Source organism: Cyphomyrmex costatus, unplaced genomic scaffold, assembly GCF_001594065.2.
Source record: "Cyphomyrmex costatus isolate MS0001 unplaced genomic scaffold, Ccosl1.0 scaffold257, whole genome shotgun sequence".
Lineage (NCBI taxonomy): Eukaryota > Metazoa > Arthropoda > Insecta > Hymenoptera > Formicidae > Cyphomyrmex > Cyphomyrmex costatus.
In genome coordinates, this window is record NW_017276660.1 from 91,763 (window position 1) to 104,424 (window position 12,662).

General features: G+C 44.2%; 2 protein-coding genes across 2 annotated transcripts in view; both read left to right on the forward strand.

Annotated features, from left to right (window-relative positions):
• Positions 1 to 6,211, forward strand: part of LOC108774503 (uncharacterized) — a 10,345-nt gene extending 4,134 nt beyond the window's left edge. Inside the window, exons 4-5 of the mRNA XM_018540635.1 lie at positions 2,693 to 2,872; positions 3,877 to 6,211. Coding sequence (XP_018396137.1) covers positions 2,693 to 2,872; positions 3,877 to 6,211 — 2,515 coding nt within the window. The remainder of the gene's footprint in view (positions 1 to 2,692; positions 2,873 to 3,876) is intronic.
• A 939-nt stretch (positions 6,212 to 7,150) lies between these two features.
• On the forward strand, positions 7,151 to 8,113 carry LOC108774504 (uncharacterized). Its single transcript, XM_018540636.1, has one exon. The coding sequence runs from the start codon at positions 7,151 to 7,153 to the stop codon at positions 8,111 to 8,113; it is 963 nt and encodes a 320-aa protein (XP_018396138.1).
• The last annotated feature ends 4,549 nt before the right edge of the window (positions 8,114 to 12,662 follow it).

Genomic DNA, 12,662 nt, shown 5'->3' on the forward strand with positions numbered 1-12,662 from the left:
TATCTTATTAATAAACGTTGTCGGTACAATTATCAAGTACTCTTTTAAAATAGTACACTTATTATTTATTTAAAACAATTCATATTTATAATATTTTTCTGTATGTACACGGGCATGTATACACGCTTTAGAGCGAACTAAATGAGTTCTCAAAAAGATTTCGATCATTTCCCAATTTTTGCAGTCAAAATATTAATTTCTGGAGCGCCGAATATTCACTATCGCGATGGCTAGTCGCGCGAAGAGTGGGGATTGGTTGACAAGCGCTCCGCCGCCCGCGCCGCGCACACCACCGCTAGCCCCCAAACGTCATGACTTGAACGGCGCGCTTGCCAGGCCGTCCCGCAGCTTCCCGCGGCCCGCGCGCCCATCGCGGCGTTCTGTAGGCGTACATTCAATGTGTGGTAGTCCGAACGGACGCGCGTATTCGCCAATCTTTAAAAATTAATATCTCGTTAACTATTGCTGCAATCTCAAAATGGTACAGGACTTTTCGACTCAGTTCGGTCTACTCTACCTGCTCATGATAGGTGATTCGCTCGATTAATGACACCCTGTATATACAATACGCACGCACGCACACGACATTCTTATTATTTTTATTTTATACTCTTGTATATATGTATATAATTAATTAAAATTTATTTTAATTTACCTTTACATTCAATTGCCTATTTGTCATGTTCATTATATGTACTATGACGTGACGTTTTTCGTTCGTCACTTTGTCGAAAACTATAACTTGTGCGGATCCTGCCCTCTCCCGGCTCAGGGGAGGGCGAGCGTATTTGCGGGCGGGCGCTGTCGAGCGCCGTAAAGTTTTCAGAGAATTATTATATTTATTTTTTATTTTTATTGTAAGTTTCTCTTGCAAGCCATTTCGAGTAGCGATAGACGTGCGGATCGCCAGCCATATATTTGACTTGTATAGAGCTGTCTCACCCGATGACCGGAACCGAGGAGAAACCGAGGAGAAGACTGTGGGAAATGACGAGCCGGAGACTCACGGAAGCAGGGAAACGCAGGTCGTATAATTACTGTCATCTTTGTGTGCGTCCTCTATTTGTGCCCTCTCCATGCCGACCACTTTTGCAGAGGCCAGTGAGAGCATGCGAGATGTGGGGAGAATCTCCCGGAATTTAGATCCAGAAAGCCTGCGAGGGCGAAAACTACAACCGAGGAAAAGAGGCGGTGGCATACAGCGGCTCGGGCCCGGACGCACTGAAACCAAGCAATTTAACCGAAGAAACGGAATTAGAGAAAAGGAAACGGACGGCTATGCGACAGACTCAGATTTCGCGCCGAGCCGTACGAAGCCACGAGGTTGCCGCGGGCCCACGCGATTCGCGGGGCTGCGCGAGCAATTAGCGGCCAATGAGATGCGAGGATGACAGGACTCGATATTACGGCGCGGCCTGCATGCTCCCTGCCGAAACAACACTTGCGCGCCGTCCACGAGCGTAGACGTTGTGCCGAGAGAACATTGTAAGAAAGGCCATGATCTGAGCCACAAAAATCGAACGGATATCGAGGGCGTAGAGGTTATAGAAGGGACCAAGGAAAGCTGAGGAGATTCCGAAAGGATCGGTGAGACAAGCGTCGCTAATTGTGAGGCCGCTGATCCGTTGCGTCGCGATAGCGAGTGAGGCGTACGTGCCGCGAGCATACCGGTCGCATACCGCCCATAAAAGAGGCTACCGCGGATAACGATTGTTAGGATACCGCGTGCGGCTCGCTCGAATCGCCTGTAGAGTCACCGCGTGCTTGTGCGTAACACTCGCCGTCTTCCTGTCGCCACCAGGTCATCGCGTATGGTCTTTCGTAAGGTTGTAATTGTCCGTACTATTGCCTCTCAATAGAGCGAACAGTGTCGACGAGTCACATTTTTTGTACTTGCTAGAAAGAGAGCCCTTGTTGACTTATTTTTTTTTTTTTTGGTTACCGCGCATAGAAAGCTCGACGACACCCGCAACCGGTTATAGCATTCTGCTCATCTTTGATGTAATTGTATGCCGGATTTATAAGTGTTCGGTACTCGTCTTTAATTTCCCTTCCGCTACAACGACTGCTTACGAAATCGACCGAATTCACGGATCGTTCCGCTGCGCGATAGCGTACCGCGCAATCCTCTTCGATCAAGAGACCAGAAATCAATGGCCGTTCTAACGCAACGACACGTGCACCGTATCGTCTCGACATCCAACTTTGTTATCGCGTCGTCAGTCGTGTTACGACAGCAGTTTGTTTGTGAGTTTTGGCCTGCTCTCGAGGCATTCTTAATAAAGAGTATAAAAATCAGAGAAACAGTCGTTTTCTCGACCAAGCCCCTTCGACGTGGTTACCGCGGGAACGCTTGGGCAACGATAGTAAAGCCGCGCCATTACAATCTACAAGTAAGCGCAGCGCGATTGCTAACAAATTCTTGGTGCTTCGAGCCGGATGCTGTCGAGTATCTAGCCTAGTGCAGTGACGAGCGAGCAAAACCTGACAAGCCGCCAAGGCTTTCGTCGAGACGAGACAGCCGTCGTCTATCAGAGGCGGTACACGATGCCATTGACACAGCCGCAGTGCACGCGTTTTTAATCATAGAAAACGCAGCCCGGCTTTTCACGAAGCGGCCGCAGTGCATGCATCCAAGCATTACGATTGCAGCCCGGCTCATCGCTTCATATTGAGACGTGTCTCGACACAGCATCGACGGCACAACTGCGGCCGGAATCCTGCCACAACCGGAAGGCGAGGCCCAATCAGCGCAGCGGAAGGCATCACTCGACGACCCAGCGACCACGAGAGGATCGTCTACGTGCATCGATTTTCAACCTGAGGGTGTTCGACGTCATTTACGTCATCATAGCGTCGCAGGCGTAACAAGGTAAGGGAGATCATTTCTGCCGTTGCCAACCAATTTTCTTTCGTTTCCCGTGTAACGCGAGTGTTCATATTGTGATTGAGATGCCTGACCAATCAGAGAGCGCGATTCTCAGGCGACAGCGCGCGACCATAAAGTCGTCATGTACGCGCATTAAATCGTACGTGGATTCGATTGTAGTCGCTACCCCGTCAATAGTAGCTCAACTCGAAGAGCGTAAACTGAAACTCGAGCGACGGAATACTATATTGGACGGAATACAACGCGGTGCAATCGCGTCTAGAATTAATTGACGAATCCGAAGATGACGATCGCGGCATCTTTGAGGAGACGTTCTATGCGTTGTCCGCCAGGATCCGCGAGCTCACTCCCGGACCGTCGACACCGCGAGCGTCCATCTTTTCTCCTTCCTCCTTCAGTGTGCGGGATTCAGATCGCGAAACGCATGTTCGATTGCCAAAACTGAATTTACCGACGTTCGCGGGTAAATATGACGAATGGTTCCCGTTTTACGACACGTTCAACTCGGTTATCCACTCCAACGCCTCTCTCTCTAATGCACAGCGATTTCAATATCTACGGGCATCACTCTCTGGCGACGCGAGCGCTGTGATCAGTTCGCTAGAACTTTCGGACACCAATTACGAGGTCGCGTGGGCAATTCTCAAAGATCGTTACGACAATAAGTATATCATCGTTCAGACTCACGTCAAGGCCATAATGGATTTGCCGTCAATGGCAAAGGAAAACGCAGTCGATCTTAGAAAAATCTCTGATGGCGTCACGAAACATTTGTATGCCCTTCAGGCATTAAAACGTCCCACGACGCATTGGGATGACATTCTCATTCTGATTATAACCTCTAAATTAGATTCGATCACATTACGCTAATGGGAAATATCTTTAACAGGCAATGAGCTACCAACGTTGAAACAGCTGTTAGATTTTATCGCTCATCGCTGTCAGGTGCTTGAAGCCACCTAAAGGTCGAGCTCTGCTCTCGCAAGGAAGGCTGAGTCGAAATTGCAGCCAAACGCTAAACGATCACTTTCGTGCGCGGCTACCGTTAAAGTCAAGTGTCACTTTTGTCAAGGCGATCATGCCATCTACTATTGGAAAACTTTCGTAGCGCTCCCAGTTCCTCAGAGAGCCGTGGAAATTCGCAGCCGCAAGCTTTGCGTCAATTGTTTGCGGTCTTCTTCTCACGTGTCAAGCAAATGTACTTCCGGTCAATGCAAGGTCTGCCACGCAAAGCATCATACGCTTCTTCATGCATCTTCAGCCGCGGAGGCATCCACTGACAAGGAAGATGCAACCAAGCCAACCGCTTCCTCTTCGGTTCTGGCAATGCATTCTTCAAGCTCAATTGTCAGCGAACATGTTATGCTTTCGACTGCAGTTGTTCACGTCTGTGATAACGAAGGTACGCTCAGGCCGTGCCGAGCACTTCTGGACTGCGGATCGCAGGCGAATTTCATATCTAAGAAATTTGTAGAACTTCTCGGTTTAAAGACGCGTCCGTTAAATATCTCGATCTCCGGCGTCAATGGTACGATAGCTATATCTCATTACGTCGTGACGATTAAATTGCAATTGCGAGTTAGTTCCTACGCCGCGGTCATTGAATGCATCGTGTCTGATCAGGTCACTGACAAAATTCCTCCGATCTCTACAGAACGAGGCAAATTTGATTTTCCACGGAACATTCGTTTAGCCGATCCACGATTTCATATATCGTCGGATATTGATCTCTTAATCGGAGGTGAGATATTCTGGGATTTGATCTGCGTCGGTCAAATAAGGTCGTCAGACAAACATCCTACTCTTCAAAAAACACGATTGGGTTGGATTCTATCGGATCGTTTAGGCACTACCGCAGCAGTCCCTGCGAAGGTCCACTCATTTCATGCGTCTGTAACCAACTCTGAATTACACGATCATATCAGCCGCGCGTGGCAAATGGATAACATATCCATTCCCTCGAACAATTACACAATTGAAGAAAATATCTGTGAACGTCATTTTTTGGACAACACGTCCCAAGACTCTCAAGGCAGATATATAGTCAAGCTCCCGGTCAAGGAGCAGATGCTAGAGAAAATCGGTGATTCTCGTGAAACAGCTCTCAAACGTTTACGGGAGATTGAAAAACGGTTCAAGCGTAACCCCGCACTCAAAATTCGATACACGGAATTTATCGAAGAATATAAATCGTTGGGGCACATGCGACGGTTAGAACCACCCATTGCAAAAGAACCGACATCGTTTTATCTCCCTCATCATTGTGTATTCAAAGCAGTCGGACAAACGTCCAAGATCCGAGTCGTTTTCGATGCTTCTTGTCGTAGCAGTTCCGGCGTGTCCTTGAATGACGCACTTCTAGTGGGCCCAAACGTTCAGCGGGACTTAGTTTCGATTTTACTGCGATTCCGTTTCTTTTCTTGTGTCATCACAGCCGACATTACAAAGATATATCGGCAAATTTCAATGCATCCCTCTCAAACGCGCTTACAGAGAATTCTTTGGCGCAACGACTCTTCTATGAACGTCGATACCTATGAGCTCACTACCGTCACCTACGGCACAGCTTCCGCGTCATTTCTAGCCACTAGGTGCCTTAAGCACTTGGCAGATCAGCACACTCATCAATTTCCGCGTGGTTCAGCATGCGTCCTTCGCGACTTTTATGTCGATGACATGCTCACTGGAGCAGACTCCATTGACGAATTAAAGCTAATCCGCGACAAAACCATTCAACTATTAAGAGCAGGGATGTTCGAGTTAAACAAATGGGCTTCCAATTGCCCGGAGTTACTGGAAACAGATAAACGCGGCCGTAAGCCAGTCGCCATTACACATAATATTACAGACTTTTGTATTCTCGGCATGCAGTGGAATCATTGTCAAGACACGTTCCAATTCTCTTGCGAACCTGACTCTGAAATCGGCATTGTATCAAAACGGCTCATGCTTTCTAAAGTCTCAAAATACTTCGACCCACTCGGCCTGCTAGGACCAGTCATTGTGGTCGCAAAACTCATTTTGCAAGATCTGTGGCAATTAGATATTCAATGGGACGAATCCGTCCCTCAGGAGATTCACACGCGTTGGGTCACTTTCAAGACCCAAATGAAGGCGTTGAATCAATTAGCAATTCCTCGATGCGTTAAATCCAATATCTATCCGCTAGTTTTGGAGATACACGGATTTTGTGACGTCAGCCAGCGTGCATTCGGAGCTTGCATATATCTTCGCACCAAGCTCGGACACAACGAATATCGCTCTACTTTGCTATGCTCAAGGTCTCGCGTCGCCCCACTCAAGGCTATCTCGCTCCCGTGACTAGAATTGTCAGCTGCCTTGTTGTTAGCGCAGTTAATCGACAAGGTCAAAAACTCACTGGAGTTTTCGCAATAGCCTATTTATCTTTGGTCGGATTCGACCATAGCATTAAATTGGATATCTTCTCCGTCTCGGCGGTGGTTAACCTTTGTGGCGAATCGAGTAGGTGAGATTCAGCGTCTGACAGAGATCGAGCATTGGCGCCACATTGCATCTCCCACCAACCCTGCCGACATATTATCACGAGGACTAAATCCCTCTGATTTAGTCAATGCTGAGAGGTGGTGGAGCGGCCCCGAATTTTTGAAATGGGATGAATAGCACCGGCCGCCCAGTGTTTTCGTGCGTTTAGAAAGCGATCTTCCCGAACAAAAGGAGGTCCGAGTTGCCGTCTTCATCTCCCATCCATGTATTGTCAGGGACTTACTAAATAAGTATTCAAATTTAAATAAAATATACCGCATCATAGCGTACTACCTGAGATTTTCCAAAGCGCACCGCGCCTACGCAGTGTCTGACTTCGTGTCTCACGACGAAATTTCGATCGCTTTGAATTATATTTGTAGATCAATACAGCGTCAAACGTTTCACAGCTAATACCAAGCTTTAGTTAAGAACGGCATTGTACAAACTTCAAGTAGTATCCTATCATTATCTCTTTTCTTAGATAAGGACGGCCTAATGCGAGTTGGCGGTAGGTTGAAAAATTCGAGTCTTTCGTACGACGCATGCCATCAAGTGCTCTTGCCGTGCAAACATCTTTTAACTCAGCGCATCATAGAACGCGAACACACGCGAAATTTGCACGTAGGTTTACAAGCCACGATGGCTGCCGTCCGACAGCGCTTTTGGCCACTATCATTGCGATCCACCATTCGTGGAATAATACAAAAATGTATAATTTGCTTTAGAGCGAAACCCAGGTATTCAGAAGCAATAATGGGTTCGCTACCGGCCGATCGAGTCAACATTTCCAGGCCTTTCTCTCACTGCGGCGTCGACTATGCCGGGCCACTCTCGTTACGTGAGGGAAAGCGCCGCAACGCACGAATTCACAAGTCCTATGTCTCGCTTTTTGTGTGCTTCGCCACGAAGGCGGTCCATTTGGAATTAGTGAGTGATCTCACGTCCGAAGATTTCATTGCCGCTTTCAAGCGATTTATTTCTCGCAGGGGTAGACCCTCGCATATGTACTCAGATAATGGGACCACCTTCGTGGGTGCTCAAAGACAAATTCAAGAGCTGTACGACTTTTATGATCGTTTGCAAGTTCAATCCGAAATTGAATGTTTTTTACGAGACTTAGCAATTTCGTGGAGCTTTATCCCGCCTAACGCGCCCCACTTCGGGGGCTTGTGGGAGGCAGCCGTGAAATCTGCAAAATACCACATGGCTCGAATCGTAGGTAAAGCTAACTTAACCTTTGAGGAAATGCAAACAACGCTCTGCGAAATAGAAGCTATCCTCAATTCGCGTCCCATTACGCCGTTAAGTACAGACCCTAACGATTTAGCGTACCTTACCCCGGGACATTTTCTTATTGGCACGGCATTAAATGATCTTCCTTACTCCGATTTAACCAATGTTAATGAAAATAAGCTGTTAAGGTGGCAACGCGTAGAGCAAACTCGGCAGCATTTTTGGCGCGGGTGGAGCAACGAGTATCTTCACTCTCTTCAAGCGCGAACCAAATGGATGACCAATAAGGGAAGTCAGCTGTCAATTGATCAGCTAGTGCTCATAAAGCAACAAAATTTAGCTCCGCTTCAGTGGACAATGGGGCGGATTCAGAAAGTGCATCCCGGTCCAGACGGGATCATACGCGCCGCAACGGTGAAGACTGCCAAAGGTCTCTACGTGAGGCCACTTTCCAAGCTAGCGATCCTGCCGATCGAGGCCTAGTCAAGACTCGTCCATTCGTTTAGTTTAAGTTTACATGTTTAGCAGTTACCTATAGTTTATATCAAATCTCGATTCAATTTCCTTATATTTAGACTAAGATAACACATATATTGTATCTTTTGTTAATTCGCTTCCTTAATCTTAAGTCATGTCATTCTTTTATGCAATGCCTAATTGTAGCTGGATTGCAATAGAGCAACTCCAGCCTCTGTTGCGATGGCTAATTCATATGTTATTTTGAAAGCTAGTCCTTTCAAGGCGGGCGGCGTGTTCGGTACTCGTCTTTAATTTCCCTTCCGCTACAACGACTGCTTACGAAATCGACCGAATTCACGGATCGTTCCGCTGCGCGATAGCGTACCGCGCAATCCTCTTCGATCAAGAGACCAGAAATCAATGGCCGTTCTAACGCAACGACACGTGCACCGTATCGTCTCGACATCCAACTTTGTTATCGCGTCGTCAGTCGTGTTACGACAGCAGTTTGTTTGTGAGTCTTGGCCTGCACTTGAGGCTTTCTTAATAAAGACTATAAAAATCAGAGAAACAGTCGTTTTCTCGACCAAGCCCCTTCGACGTGGTTACCGCGGGAACGCTTGGGCATCGCTAGTAAAGCCGCGCCATTACAATCTACAAGTAAGCGCAGCACAATTGCTAACAATAAGGATAACGAAATACCTATTTGTATGCCGGATGTATAATAGTAACGAAACACATGTCATGTCAGCCTTTTATTAATTTCGCGGTGTCATTACTACGTTCTCTCTCTCGTTCCTCGAACCTTTTCCGCTCCCTCGAACCGCCCCCTCTACCAAAAATAGTGGCTGAGCTTGCCGGTTATCGCCGTCGCTATTAGGGTAAATTTCAGTACTATTAGAGTTTTGTCAGAGGTATTTAAAGTGTTCGGATTTCGGGCAAAGTATTGTAGAGTGTCGAGGAGTGACACGCTCTCTTGTGCCTGGCACCCATCTTTGAGTAATTGGAAAGTAGTGAGAGTAAGAAAAGCGACGAAGTTGCCCGTCACTCGCGAGTACGGTCGCAATACATATATAATAAATAATAAATGTCTAATGTAAGAAATTTAATTTTAAAATATAAAACCGTTTAAGTATTTCTTAACCCCTTCTCGTACTTTTCCTCACTTCCCGTTAACCTTATAAATCGCACAGGTCCACTCCCAGGTCATAGGGATTAAATTCCCTGACCTAAAATTAAAGGACCGACGATCGTGCAGCTCACAGAAAAGGCGTCATAGTGTCTCTTTCGGGATACTGACCCATTTTCCGGAGCATTTAAAGGTACGATCGACTCGCAGGACACTCCACGGTGTGTACCTGCGAGAACCCGAATTCTTTCGATTTCTTGATTTAAATGGATCAATTGTTGACTGTAGCGATCACTGTTAATTGTTTCATTCGGGTGAAGCATCTCAAAACATAGCACACTCTTCATATCCTACCAGATGCATAGCATAACTTTGCTGCTGTGGATTTTGCGTTTTGGCGTTGATGTAGTGGGTTGTCCTGGATCCAAATAATGTTTTCTCTTTTTAGGATTATCGTAAAGAATCCACTTTTTATCACCAATCACGATTTTCCACAAGAAAATTTTCTATGCTGTTTATTGTACGGATTCAAACACTTCTCAAGACGATTATTTTTGTTTTTTACACTTAATGCAAGCGGCACCCATTTTCCTTCCTTCAGAATCATTCCCATCTGCTGTAAACGAATTGAAATATCTTGTTGAGTTACTCTAAGTTGCTGTGCAAATTCTTTTTGTGTTTGACTTGAGTTTTGATCGAGTAATGCTTGCAACTGGTTATCTGTAACCTTTTGAGGAGCACCACTACGTTCTCTATCGCTAACATCAAAATCATCCTCTTTAAATCGTCTAAACCAAAACTCACACATACTTTTGGATACAACATTGTCTCCAAGAACAGAACAAATTGATTCATATGCTTTAGCAGAGTTTTTTTCTTGATGAAATTCGTATCGAACGCAGTATCGAATAAATTGTTTGTGGCTCACCATTTTAGAACCATTTAATTTTGAGGTTAAGTTTCCAATTGTGTAAAGTCAATCGTTTTTTTTAATAGTACACATTAAGCGCCACTACATATCAAAAGAGCGTGAAAATATTTGAATTCTAAGTTTAAATTATGCGTTACATAAAAAACGCTTTAAAATTTATTTGTATACTCAATATTGAAATTTTCAACCTATCACTAACTTATTTTAGTACTCATTATCACTGATAGATTATCGAAACGGTTGGAACGATCGAACAAGCAGAATAAGCCAAATGGAAGAGAGTTCGATGCTCATTGGTTGTCGCAAAATTGCAGAGACGCAAGTTTTGGATTTGGTCAAATCTTGCGATTGCTGCTTGCGACACATTACTACCGGGTGTAGGTACATTTTGCAACTATGCGATTGGCTGCTTGCAACTAATGTAGAACCGGCTTTATGTAAATTGGGCTTAAGACGCAGGACGCAAGTCGCAGGTCGCAATTCGCTGATAGTAAAAGCCATTCTACATAAGACGCAGATCGCAGGTCGCGAGTGAAACATATTTCAGTTTGAGATAGGTTGCAGACCGAAATATGAAAGACGCAGGACGCAAAAGTTGAAATTCATCCAATTTTCTGCGTCCTGCGTTCTGCGTCCAACAACCTATTATAACTAAAATATGTTAGGTTAGTTTCTAGTCTTGCGACCTGCGACCCGTGTTCTGCGTCTTATGTAGAATGGCCTTAATATTTTTGCATCTGCGTAAAGCCCATTCTATATAAGATGCAGAACGCGGTTCAAAAGTCACAATTCGCTGGTCGCAAGATTTTTGCGTCTGCGTAATCTACATCGATAAGCAGCGAGCATTGCGTGAAGCAATCTGAACAAATTATCATAAAATTAGGTGTAAAAATTAATTCTCGGCTCCTACCTTTCAGCGACCTCAGAACCCGTTTAAATTTAACTCCCCCTCCCCCTCTGTAATCATTGGGCGAGTTCAAGACGACAAAGCGGCTAGGTACGCTTGCCGAGCGATCGAGTATGATTGGTTGGATCTATAAGTAATAACCAATTATATTCAATCGCTCGGCAAGCATACCTAGCCGCTTTGCCGTCTTGAACTCGCCCATTTTAAGTGCCATCTTTTAGTTTTCTAATGAGGAACAATATTGATCCTCCTGTGAATATAGGGTGTCCCATTTTAATCGCCGCATCCAAATATCTCCTAAAATACGCCAGCTATAAAAATATGTTTCAAATAAAAATGGAATGGTGTCAAGGGAGACACATTTTAGTCATATTGTTTTTTTTCTAAGTGGAGGCGCTAAAAAGATATGAAGGTCACCTCCACTTTTTTAAATGGAATTATGTAATTTTTTTTAGATAACGTGATTCCTCTAACTATTTTGCATATAAAAGTATTTGGTAGAGATACCAAAAAACCAATAGTTTTCGAGATATTTTACGCTTTATTTTGGTACATTTTGACACAAAATGTTAAATAACTCGTAAACTGTTGACTTTTTAATTATCATACCTTAATACTTTTGTGAACAGAATAATGAGATAAATCAAATGGTGTAAAGAAAACACATAGTTGCGTATTTAAAAAATTATCCATTTTGCATACATTTTTTTTTTAAAGCAACTATGTGTTTTCTTTATACCATTTGATTTATCTTATTATTCTATTCACAAAAGTATTAAGGTACGATAATCAAAAAGTCAACAGTTTACGAGTTATTTAACATTTTGTGTCAAAATGTACATAGTTAGGGGAATCACGTTATCTAAAAAAAATTACATAATTCCATTTAAAAAAGTGGAGGTGACCTTCATATCTTTTTAGCGCCTCCACTTAGAAAAAAAACAATATGACTAAAATGTGTCCCCCTCGACACCATTCCATTTTTATTTGAAACATATTTTTATAGCTGGCGTATTTTAGGAGATATTTGGATGCGGCGATTAAAATGGGACACCCTGTATAACCTGAAAAATCAGCAGTAAAGCACGATGTCGTTTGAAAAGAAACATTTGAGGCAATGCTTTTTTTTCGTGTTTCAACTTTCAAAAAGCTGAGACAAAAGAAATGATGGTAAAAGCATGGTATAAACACAAGGGTATGCTCATCCGGTGGACGAATTTAGAAAGCCTTTGCGCATCACTCAGTTTACGTCACATTCGGCTACTTTCGGATGCTTTCGGAAGCTTTCGGACTCTGAGTGCCAATGAAGTATGGGCTGCCGTATTTATGATATTCGTTAAAGCGGTAAAGTAAGCAAGAGTTTTTATTAAAAATAATGGCTGTTTGTGCAGTAAAAGTCTGCAATAATTATTATCGAAAAACGGTAAGAATGAAAGGAGAGGAAATAAAATATTTCAGGTTTCCTAAAGACCCTGAAATTGCTGCAAAATGGATCGAAGTGTGCGAGGAAAATGTAAATTTAACGCATGGTAAGGTTGAAATATTGCATATTAACGCATAAACAAATTGATAGTGTAAATGTAAATAACTAATCTGGTTAGGTTAA

Excerpts from the sequence above, each read along its gene's own strand:
- LOC108774504 (XM_018540636.1), top strand. The coding sequence starts at position 7,151 with ATGGGTTCGCTACCGGCCGATCGAGTCAACATTTCCAGGCCTTTCTCT.